Source organism: Heliconius melpomene, chromosome 18, assembly GCF_056956725.1.
Source record: "Heliconius melpomene rosina isolate 202511_hmr_F chromosome 18, ASM5695672v1, whole genome shotgun sequence".
Lineage (NCBI taxonomy): Eukaryota > Metazoa > Arthropoda > Insecta > Lepidoptera > Nymphalidae > Heliconius > Heliconius melpomene.
The window spans coordinates 14993918-15007148 of record NC_140406.1 but is presented as its reverse complement, the minus strand read 5'-3'; the positions used below and the strand labels follow the sequence as shown (position 1 = coordinate 15007148).

Below are 13231 nucleotides of genomic sequence, written 5' to 3'. Positions count from 1 at the left end.
AATTGATTTTATAAAAATACATTAAAAGCAAGATTTTTTTTGCTGACGCTTATTAGATACATAGTTAGCCACCTGTTAAACGTTTGAGGACGATATAATATGAAATTTGTGTATACTATAAAACTCATAAAACGTACGGGTCCAGTTTACATGAGTATAATTGAATAAAGTTCAAGCTCTAGGTAAACTAAAAAAATATCCCGCATATATTTTTTTTAAGAAAATAACTCTTTCTTTTTATGTAATTAATGGTATTAAATATATCTCCTTTAATCATACAGGAAGAACCTAGACCTCAAGAAACTCAAAAATATATGTTATGATAATGTTTAAATATCTATATCTAATAAAAAAATTAGAATTAACTCGAATTACTTAGATATCAATTCAGCACTATCGCGTACGACAACTACAATATTATCGCCAAATTACGCCAACCGCGCCACGCTTTCAAATATACGAAGAAATCAATATAAAATTCCATCATTATATCCAAAAAAAAATCATTAAACACAAAATCTTAATAACTCGAATTCATTGACACCCTTCTTTTAAAAACCAGCCAATGACACAGCCGAGAGCGAGCGAGAGCGCCGACGGGGGGTCATTTTTGCCAATACTTAAACGAAGATAGATAGCGTCCACCCCTCGAACGGGGTGTTTAAGAAAATTTTAACTTTTCTTTATTCAAACCAACCCCCCACCCCCCGGGCGCACCCCTCGGGGAGGCACCATTTTTCTTCTATTCTCTTTGGCCGGCTTCAGTATTTATTAAATCCATTTCGGTAGAATTGTTAAAAAGTACTCTCATTTCGCAAATACTTGTAAGAATGGTAGAAACGAATTTAAGACGCTTATTTTATTTTGCGAGGGCTCCGCCGTTTTAATTTTAATTTGTAGCTACAAAGGAAACAATTTGTTTTACGTTCGCAGCAATTTTTAAGGTAATTTCTGTTTATGTTGAATTATGTAACGGAAATTATATTTTACATCATATTTTTAATTTATCTTTGACTAAGAGTAATGTCGTATAAAAATAATTTGCATACATTTGTATTTTATACCGAGTATTTTATATTGTGGGTTCGATTATAAGTAGTGTTTGACAGAAACAAGGTTTTTAGCCAAAACCGAAACTGGCCTACGGCCGAGTTTTTTAAATATAAAGATAAATTAAAGGCAAACTGAAACAGTCGGTAGAGATAGTCATTACCAACTATTCTTACCCCATATTGCATGGTCCAAATTTTTACCGTTTTTGAGATATAAGCTACAGAAATTTTATATAACTCTCGACCACAAATATTATTCTACCTTATCTTGGCAAAGCGCTTGTAAGCGACTGATCCGATTTTTATAAAACACAGCTCAGAACTACCGCGATAAAAAAGGCTCGATTAAAAATACCGCAACCAAATCGGTTAATTAGTTCAGGAGCGTACGATGCCACAGGTGACAGGCAGATACAGACACATCAAAACTTATAACACCCCTCTTTTTACTAACATTTGACAAAATTTACAGATTTATACGATTTGAAGCAGTTTAAAATATTCTATATTCTTGTTAAACATAGAAAACCCTTTTGTTTTGGTTGTAAAAAAATTTTCAAAGCCACTTTGTTCTGAGATAATGATTATTTATTAACATAAAAGTATTTACCTTTTATGTTAATAAATCTTTATAATTTTTTTTTTTCTAAACTATAATGTTATTGATGTATATTTGTACTTTTACCTATTCCTGATTTAAAAAAGAATTAAAATAAAATTTCTATCGGCTTTAACTGTGTTTTATTATTTTGTTTGATGTCAATAATTATTATTTACTATTAATAAGTGCAAATCAAATATGAAGTTTACATTACTTTACGAAGTACCTACTAATAAAATAATCTTGATCGTTTAAGTACATCAGCCAACATTGTGGCACCACTGTAAGAGCTGTGACTGTGAGTTCGATTTCTACCTCGATTAATATAATTTAATTTACATTATTTTTTGTTTGGCAAGATAAAACACGGCATCAGTTTGCACTATTCAAGACGATAGACTTAATTTTTCTGTCTAGTAGTAGTAGGTACTTGTGGAGTATAAAGAAGAAAGATGTATAAAGAAAAGTCTATTTTTAATGACAGTTCAAATGTAAAATACATATATTTTTTATTAATTTTTCTTCTATTGAGATTACGTTATAACATCGTTGTCAGCGTAGTAATTTTGAGAAATTTAAGATTGTGTCAATTTTTTTTATTTATTAATCGCCATCTAGCTTGTATAGTATCAACTGATCACAAACTAATAATTAAGTTTCGTTACATATAATAAACGCTAGATGTCGCTACATTGTTATAAATTCATTAGTGTAGCTGTATTAACTTCAAATAGTGTTTCCTCATAACCTTTTTTACCTGCAAATATGTAAATTCCACAGACACTTGTTTACAAAACAATAACAATGTAATAATCGGTGGGCGAGATCGATTCTAACTTAAGAGATTTTTTTATACAAATTGAAACACAAAACACATATTTAATGTATTTTTTAATGAAATCAGATTTTATATTACATTTTTATAATAAATTACAATTAACTCAGACTGTTTTATTTTATCTTAACAGTCGCTTAAACTTTAGTTACACACATACACGACCATACATACATACTTACATACTGAGTACAGTAGTATATAGAATGTATATCGGTTTTAAAATCACTAACCATAAGTTTGGATAGATTTTTGTTATAGAATAGAGCAATTTTATCTAGTTTATTCATAAAGGTTATTTGAATATTTAAAAAAGAGGAATATTGAACGAATCTTAGTGACCATTATAAAAAAATAAATACAAATTATAAATATTAAAACATCTAATGTTTAATTGAACATTTGGAAGTTAACATGTAAAAATATTGAAATAAAAATCAAAATAAAAAAAAAGATCTAAAATCGCAATACTCTATAACTTTAGAAGTTAGGTGTTTTAACAAAGGTTTTGGCATACGAGGAAGAACGTAATACATCATAATTACAATTAAAACGATATTCATTAAAGTAGACGTTAATATCTAATATAATTAAATTCTAAAATTGGAAGTGATTAGGTATAATAGATTTTTTTATATTAATAAAATAAAAAATATACAAAAAAGCATAGACAGTCATTTTGACACTTTAAAAACATATAGATAATTAATTCTTAATATAGACTAGACAGGAATCACAGATAAAAAATATTTAAAAAATGCGAATTAAAATCACAAGCCTTAGCTTATTAATAATAAAAAAATATCACAAAAATATAGAGAACCTCACAAATATTCAATATTTTAATCACAATAAATGTATGGAACAGGCATTACATGTTAACTTAGAATACTTATAAATAAAATAAAAAACTATTAATAATTAAAAATAATGACTAGTATGAACACGTTATAGCAAAAATAAAATATCAAAAGCTTAGATCATAAAATTACATCAATTATATATATTTAAAAAATAAACCAACATCGCTGGAGTTGTATCCATACCATACAGGTCTTTGAGAAACTTCCATGGAGAACACATTTGACATTAATTAATGTCATAATAAATACATTATTCAAATTATAATAACTCAAATCATAATTTATTTCTATTTTAATTTCCTTGCTCTGGTTTTATAACAAAGCGCAGCGATGAGCTCCGCCACTCAACATCCATTTCGAAATTTTGGTAGAAAGTTGGAGTGTGTTAACACTAAGTTCCCTCTGTCTTCCTGCTATAAGCAGGATACAGTTAAAAAACAATAAAATCATTATTAAATTTTCAATAACTCTAATCATAGTTTAAAACATATATTACTATTATATGAGGCATGATTTCAAATATCGCCTATAATATAAATAAAATCTTTTTCAACAATTTATACTTAAAAAGAAATTTAATTTCTAAAATACAATTCCAAATCCATAATAACGCTTGAAGCAATAAAATGTTTACCAAAACATTTTTAATTTTTTCATAATATATACATAGCGAATTTCTTTTATTATTATATTATATATAATTAATTATAATATAATTTTATTAACAATTTCAATCAATAAATTCGTATTGAAAACAATTTTAGTAATCACTTAGTATCACTATTGCGGGGAAAGAAAAATAATAGAAATATATATATTTGTATATAAAAAGCATCAGGATCATCGGGGAATACCATTTTAAATTATCACTGATTAAGCAAGTATCCATACAAAATATTTAAAATTAACCGCTTTCGATAATTGTTAAATAATAAATTATCTGTATCCCAAGTTTTTTTTTGCGAATGTAGAATATAAATAATATTTACAATATTATCTTTTACATTTAATTTAATTAAAAACATTGAAATATCAATTTATTGTATAATACTGATAAAATTAAAATGTTCGAAACATTTGTCTTTTTTTGCAATTTAATGTACTCTTAATGCCTAAAATTATAACATACAATATATTACATTTAAATGCACATATTCAAAATGGAAGTTCTTTATTAAATCTCTTTAGATTTATTTTTCATTTTATTTAAATCCATTATACATATATATTTTTAAAGTACTAACATTTTTTTTTTATTTTGAAAATAAATAACATAATAAATATGGAATTATTATCTTTAGTTCCATTTTGGCACTCAAATAAAATTATTAAAATTCGTAATTTTAGTATAATACGATATATTATTTATAGATTCCTCTCAAAGGGATTTAGTGACAATTTTTTTTTCAATTTGAAATTATCAACTAAGTTTATAAAAAAAATTAAGTTTCTTTGGCACAATTTTCAAATAACGTGAGATTCATGTACTAAATCAAAATAAACAAACTATAATTAAATATAAATTCAATAAATAAATGTAAAATAAAACTGATAATTTACAAGTAGTAGTTTCATTATACCGAGTATTAAGAACAAAATCTTCCCAACAATTTAGGGTTTCTCACACTCAAGTTTTTAAATTACGTCACACGTTTAAGGGGGGGGAAGATGAAATTTCGTTACGTCATAGTTCAAAACATATAAAAGATTCAGCGTTATTGGAGAATCCCATTTTAACTTATGATCGATAATAAAAATATCGATATAAAATATTGAAACCCCTGTTTAATAATTAAGTTAGAGGCCGTCCATAGATTAAGTCACACATTAAAGGCGCGTACGAAGTGTGACATTGTTTGACAAAAGGTGGGGAGGGTTCCTAAATTTTATGACATGACATTTCATTATAAGACACAGAACTTAATTTAATAATTTCTAGGTTAACAATTGCAAAATATGTGACGTAATCCTATGGGAGGATCCTCCTAATCCTAAATATAACCTGTGAGCGGTGACAAGTGGTAAGTAGGGGCCTTAAAATCATTAAATTCGTATGACATAAAAAAAGTGATAGAAACATTTATTTTTTATACTAGTTTTAGTGTGTGAGAACACCCTAAATTCGCGAAGCATCTATATTACAATATCTACAAACGCCAAGCTTAATGAAGTTAGAATAAAAAAGCAACTACCCGCCTAATGTGTAAAAGCTAACGAATCGAGATTACGCAAAAATTCGCACTATTTGTTGAATGGAGTCGCATCAAAATTGGCACTTTCGATATAAAATATGTAAGCAAATATTAATCGTTTTTTAAATTACGTGCTTTTTGAAATGATTTTTATCAGAAAGTGTTGTCGTAAACAATCATCTCTTGTTATTTCTTAAAGTTAGGGACAATGTTTCAAAATTTAAGTGAGGTCATCTTATCAAAAAAAGAATTATTAAAATGAAACAAATATAAAAACAACACCTCACAAAAAAATTCAACATGTTAACTAAAACAAATCGTCAGAAACAGAATCAGTAGATTCTGTATTCGATCTAATCTAAAACCATTAATCAGATTATGAAATAATTATTAAAAAATTGTGATATAAAAAAAATATTCATTTAAATCTTTGTAAATAAACATGTATTGCTAGATGGACCGACGACCTAGAGATTGGCGGAAAGCGGATGGCTCCGAAGAGCTGAAGATCGAGTGTGGTGGAGAGAATTGGGGAAGGCCTATGTCCAACAGTGGACAATCGATGGCTGTCGGTGATGATGATGATGAAGTAAGCATGCAGGTTAAATTATCATTAAGATAATTATATAACACATACCTAAAGCACTTAAAAGACACGACACCATTCAACGTGCGATTTAAGTCTTTTTTATATTAATTGGCCCTTTTTAGACTAACCTAATAAATAACCTAAATACTCGCCCGATGCGGTGGCAGACTGACAGACAGTATATCATTCACAAAATACTCCTGTTCATCATCATCCGGCAAGTAATATCCGTAGCTACCATCATTCGATATTTGGTCATAAGTCGATTTAAAATCACAAGTAAACTCCTCCCAATTTTGATTAATCGATTTTCTTCTCTTAGCGAATAAAATCGATCCATCGAATGCGTATTCGTCGTCGAAGTGCAACACTGCGTCGTCGTAGAAGTAATTTTCTACCCGTTTATTGTGAGTATTTCTCGCTATGTTCTTCATTAATTTCTTTCTGGCGTAACTCGATTTTTCCGAATCGTAATCATCTACTAACGGGTCGTTGCTTCGATTCTCGTTTCTTATGTTCATGGAATATAAAGAACTGTGTGGGCTTTCTTTATTTAGGCTATTTGAATAGGGATTTAGATATCGATTATTCGAAAGCTCGAAACTATTCATTCCTTTACGCAATTGCTCCCGTCTTTTGGCAACAATTTCTCTAAAATCTTCGGGGTCTATTTGAAATTCGTTTGTTTTCGCATTCATGTATAGATATCCTGAGGCGGAGTTTAATCTTAGTGATTGCGAACGGTTTTTCGATGATGATTTTTCTATGTAACGCGGTATGTTTCCTAGTTCTCGATAGTTTCTAGCTCTAATTTGTTTTATGTTTGTTGATACTGGTGATAGAGGGTCACGGTAGGGTATCGATCTGTAATAGGAAAATAAATATTATATTTATAGATTTTATTATATTAAGATTTTTTGTTTTAAAAAATGTATATTAAAATCCATTACAAAGAAAAGTAATTAGATATGGTTGGACAACGTGTAAATCGTGGAACCACCTACCACCAGATGTGTTCCCACAAATCTACGATATTAGATTAGATCAACAAATTTCTTCATTTCATCATTTAGGTGATCCGCTAGCTCGTTTGCCTGGTCTAAATATGTATACAACTCAGTTATTAAAATATAATTAACTTACTTGTTTGGTCCGAAACAGCTACACGAACAACTGCATACACTGGGAGGATACTCCTCATCTACATATAAAGGAACCATTGCGGTATCGCCTGCAAACAATTTATATACAGTTAAATTATTAATTTACAATTTTTAAATACATCGTAACACAAAGGATGATGTATAAATTAATGCAATTATGAAACATTTTTATAACTGTATTCCGACAAAGTGACTTTATGAGAACAACAATATCATTTAAATGAGTTATGTTCTAATGTCAAGCATTGTAAATAATCGCTCTGGTAACAAGGAAAAGCGCAGCATTGAGGTATGTCAACTCAACACGCAAATCCCGCACTGGACAGGACTAAGGATTTCTCTGCCCATCTTGCTATATGCGGGATACAGCCTGAAGCTATAACAAATCCCTTACCAGGTCTAACAAGCCTTGAGGGCGCGGGCAAGCGCGTGCCCCGCGCGACCCCCCGCAACACTGCACCGTCCGCCGTTATCACGTCACCTTCTAACCTCACAGCTACTTGTTGTGCCTAGCAGAAAAAAATATTTTAAATTACTACCTTACTACTTACTTTAAAAGGTAATCAATTTTTGATTTGCACGATTTTGATAAACTATTAACTTAAATTCTGTGTTCCTATGAATTCGTTACGGCCTCGTACGCGTGAGAGGCCTTTTTAATTCTTAGCAAACAGACAGACAGGCAAGAACACTGTTACCCTATACTCCTTTTATATGCGGGGAAAAGAATTATTTTTAAATTATTTTTATGCTAGTGTAAAAACGAAACGTGGCATTGAGTCCCGCCACTTAACACTAGGTTGTTGGTTGCAGCAGGATAGAACATGAAAATAAAAAAAAAATAACTCACCTGTTCAGCCTGTTGCTGATCCCGTTTCTCATCCTCCGTGTTCATTGTAACAAATCTCAATACTAACAAGTTAAGACAGGCCGCCACTATGGCGAGACCAAATAATATAAATATTAGTGCAAACATCACGTATGAGGGCTTTCTGTTTAGCGCGTTATCCTTTTGTAACGCTACCATGTCGCCGAAACCTGGGAAAGCGAGTTTAAATAAATAAATATATTAACCTGTATTGCAGTAGGAAATAGTAACAATGTATAACGTAATAAACGTAATAGTAGTAATGTAACAATGTACTAAAACACTTACCAATAGTAGTCAAAGTGATAAAACAATAGTAAACACTATCAAAATAGCTCCACCCCTCAAATTTAGAGAAAGCGGCCGCACCACCCGCTATAGTGAGGGAGGAGAGCGTGGTCACTACGCATATGAGATCCACTTCGGAGGCATTTGTTTGCTGGCAGTTCATCGCACGTTTTATTGATTTTATTATTACACTGAAAGAAATTAAAAAAAATTAAATAAAAAGATAAATCTTGCAATTGTTATTTAGTTTTTTATTATTCTAGAAACTTTTCCATGATTCGAGGGCGCCTAGGATTTGCCAGTAGTTAGCTGTAGATTCTGTGCAGACTTGATCGAATTTTTCTTAGTTCTGATTATTTTCTTCCAGAGTAAAGAATGTGCAAAAGTTCAGAAAACCCAACTTCAGGGCAGCCACGCCACCCTTAAATAAAAATTCGAAACTACACAAACCTGCTCAATCTATTAACACGTTCGCCGATACTCTGGAACATAATGAGCCCTAAAGGAATTCCGACAATGGCGTAAAACATTGTGAACAACTTGCCACCTATTGTTGCTGGAGTTGAATGTCCGTAGCCTATGGGATAATAAAAAATATATATGATTATAAAAATTATATCTATTTAACCACGCGGGCGAAGCCTCAGGTAAATGCTTGTATTACAAAATAAACATCTTGAATTTAAAATTTCAACCACGTGTATGTAAAGTATATTATTAAGTCTCACACACAACATTTACATATAAAATAGACAAAAGTCTCAAAACCTCACCAATAGTAGTAAGAACAGTGGTAGCATAATAAAACGCGCCAGTGAACTTCCACTGTTGGCCCGCCTTATGGGGCTCCGACTTGAGAACCACTGTCTCCATTACACGGAAATCCTCTTCAGATATATTATATTTGCTTATTATCATGCCTTCGATAGCTGAAATAAGTAGAAAAAAAAAACATAATGTTTATTCAAAGTGGAATATAAGCTTCAAATACTGTTAGAGCAGGTCATGGCGTAACCGTAAATAATGGTAATGGCGGAAAAGACATCCGCCACTCAATACTCAGTCCTGAATCCAGGCCTAAAGATCGGGATGGTCTCTGCCTACCCAAAATATATTGTGGGCTTAAAGTGTAAACCTACTAACAGCCTATTAAGGCAATTCTCAGGAAAGACAAAAAAAGGTTTTCAAAAAACTATGAGTATGAGTCATATCATCAGAAGATTTTAACGATTTCAGAAATTGATTATATTCTCTACTGTACGAAATTAAAAAAACGTCGATTTTGTATTTTTTTATACTTTTGAATGGTACAAAAACATATGAGTAATTAAACAAAAAACGGATTATACATACAAAAAGTAGTAAAGACATTGTGTAATGAGTGGCAAAACTCAATAGAGCCTCAAAAAATTGTAAAACAGAATAAATAAAGTCAAAGACTAACTGAAAAGACCCCACAACTTGATTATTTTTAAACACAGTTTGATATTTTTAGACCCCTACTTAATCTACTTTTAGGATATCTATCCTTCAACTTAATCTGTATCCATCTATTAGCTTATTGTGAGATTTTTTTTTCACCTTCATGCTGTATCCCCCACAAAGCTAGATAGGTAGACGGAAAACCAAGGAATAAGTTCCTCCGAGCAATGAGCTCCATTCTCATTAAGATACCTCTGCTTCCCAATTTTCAGTGTATTTTCGAGGGTTTGTGTGTTAAGTGGCAGATCAAAATCACATATTTTACTTTCCCGAGTGGAAATCGACACAGCTGTTGCATTTAGTCTCACAATTTTTTTTCAATTTATCATCTTATCTTTTATATACTAACATTGTTCTCTATGTCAAACAGACTTTGAAATACCTGGTTAAAACTTGGAATTACCACTCGTATGTTAATCCAACATTACCCAATGTATTATTCGGGCAGAAAGCGCAAAATGGATGGACTTAATTAAGCACTCTCTGTCTATTTGGCATATGTGGATTAAAGCATGAGACTCAAAAAAATATATAAAAGAGAGAAGGTAAGCTAAACAGATACAACTTGCCAGCTAAGTAGAGACAACTTGAACAAAAATTACCTTGTAAAACCTCAAATCTGTTTCTCTCAGTTGTAGACTCAAGAGCGTCAAACACAGCGGCACCAACCAACAGATAAGTAAATGTGCACACAATTAACGATAGAGTGCGAACATTTTGCTTCTTCATTACTGACTATATCCACACTTAGGGCTTAAGGCCCACATCCACCCATCTATAGTCAAGCTAATCCCATAATAAATCTCACAATATTTCCATACTAAGTAACCATAATAACTTCATTATTAAATACAAGTTAAACTAATGTTATAATACTGGAAGTTGTTATAGGTAAAAAAATTTGGCTTATTTTTAATTCTAACATATTAAGCAAGATCCTATTCTAGGATAGTTGAGAAATGATATTTATTAAATGAAATTTTGCTATTGATAAATTGATCCCTCAAAGGAAGTTGTTCCATTCACACTTTTATGATTTACTTATATTTACATCTCTTATGTATCATTTATATATTTAGTATTCACTTATCTGTAATAAATATATACCATTAAAAAATAATCAATGCAGAAAACTGTATACATAAATTATACAAGTGGACAAATTGACTTTGTATTTATTTGATGCAAATAAAAAAAACTATATTTTTATGTCCACTAAGTATTGTCATAAAAAATAATATTTTTTTACGCCAATTAAAATATTAAATATTCATAAATCTAAGTCACCAATACAAATTGTTCAAATTATAATTATTAATCTCGTTAAGCAAATGTCAAAGCAAAAATACATACAAAGTAAAACAAAGGACTCACCATATTTCAGTAACAAAATTTAATGTAAATCGTTTACAGAACTTGGAATGGTAATTCTGCATCGCGAAAGAATATATATAAATATTTAATTAGCTGCAAAGCTACATCCTAAAAATAACATAGCGCTGTCCGCATTCGTTTCCAATAGGTCAATCCACAAGGCTCCGTAAGTGGGTCAAATATTATGACGATTATATCACATAAAAACAATACGGCATAACACTAGCTAGTTACTTCCTTTAGCCGCATAAACAAACATTTATCACTTGCAAATGATAAGCAAAGGTAAATTTAATTATTTTTAAATTAGTCTATGCGGTATTTGTTCCTGTCACACCTGCTTCTCTTGTCCTGCTCAAATTATATGCACTCGCCCCACAAAGACATTTATTCATCTCGGTATCATCTTGGCGAAACGTTAAACGTTTTATTTAATAGCATTTCATTGAATAAAAATAATAGAAAACAATAATTTCTGCTAGCAGATCCTGCACTTCCTAGATTGAGCTGTTGGGTGGCCAGTGCTGAAAATATTGGTTCCTGAAATGAAGAACTGCATTTTTGAGTGTTGCAAGGATAAAAAATATAATAATCATTAAAATTTAAAAATGTATATACATAAAATATCGCAAATAAATTAAGACAATTTAGTGTAATAAATATTATTGTAAAATATTATTTTAATGGTTTATTTTCAGAAGAATAATATTAGTAGGCAGAAGATGTCGCTGTATATATATTTATAAAGTTCTTTTTACTTAGGTCCTTCTAAACGTAATTGGTAAGGTTACTAATAGATGGCGCAGTAAAGAGAAAACAAAGCATCATAATGTTACTTTAATTATAAATTTCGAATATTGCGTTGAAAATTTAGTCGTAATTTAAATAAATTTTATGTAAAATTAGTATTTATAAAATATTATTTTATTTGCAAGTGCATAACGAAATACTGATCACTATAGATAATTTTAGTTTTATTTAATTATTATCATTATGGAGTATTTTAGCATTTACATAAAGTAGTACCGTTGTAGTAGGTAGGTAGTCATTAAAAATTAATTTGTATAATTATTATCAATATATTACACTTTCCCTATTTATTTAGTGTTACAATATTTTCACGTGCCAGATCGCAATAAAAAATGGATATTTAGTAATAGAACTTAATTACAGTAAAACAACATCTAATCTATATCTATACTTATAATAATATCGTAATCGACCAATCCAGACCAGTCTGTACATGGTACAGATACATAAGAAAAAAAATTTTCGGGGCTTTCATTAATGAAATAGAACTCAAAATAATAATTTTAATTTGTTTTGTCTGTTTATGTAAATTTTTGTTTCTCTGTAGTTTTGACTATTGATTCTGGCAAGCTTCACTCTACATTTACTTAGTCTTTGTTTTATCGGTTCACAAATAAAAAAGTTATATCAATATAAGAGTTGCATGCGATAAATATTGCTACAAAATAAGTGTTTTATTGAATTAGCTAAAACTTTAGCTATCGATGTATGGATATTGTTTTAAAAATGATAATGTTATTAGATCATGAAAGTAATTGAGATGGGAAAATATATAATTTCCTTATACAAGCGGGCGAAGCCACGCGGGGGTCACTGTTAAGCATACTTATGCGTTTAAACTTAAAAGTAAAATTACGAAAAATAAAGAAATGTTATATATTGTAGGTACTTTAATTTTCTTTTTATTTAAATAGTGTTCATTTTCTAATACTTTTTTAAAATTTTGATTTAGATGTTAAGTCAATTTAATGCAAAATCTATCTTACAAAATTATTAGAAAACTAATTATTATTAATTTAACTTTCTATGAAAACTAAGCATAAAACTTTTCATATTACAGCCCTATTGAGGGCAAGCGGCCCATGAAGGGAAAGCTAGTAGGGCCCGCTTTCTC

The 13231-nt window shown here is 30.1% G+C and overlaps 1 protein-coding gene across 1 annotated transcript; it reads right to left on the bottom strand.

The window, feature by feature from the left end:
- Positions 1 to 2527: 2527 nt before the first annotated feature.
- On the bottom strand, positions 2528 to 11842 carry LOC146529683 (potassium channel subfamily K member 9-like). The gene is made up of 9 exons (XM_085201776.1): positions 11308 to 11842; positions 10536 to 11023; positions 9225 to 9380; positions 8902 to 9028; positions 8452 to 8642; positions 8146 to 8333; positions 7690 to 7804; positions 7276 to 7363; positions 2528 to 6996 (listed from the first exon to the last, which is right to left on the bottom strand). Exons 2-9 carry the CDS (start codon positions 10660 to 10662, stop codon positions 6273 to 6275), a joined length of 1716 nt encoding a protein of 571 aa, XP_085057902.1. The 5' UTR covers positions 10663 to 11023; positions 11308 to 11842; the 3' UTR covers positions 2528 to 6272.
- Positions 11843 to 13231: the final 1389 nt, after the last annotated feature.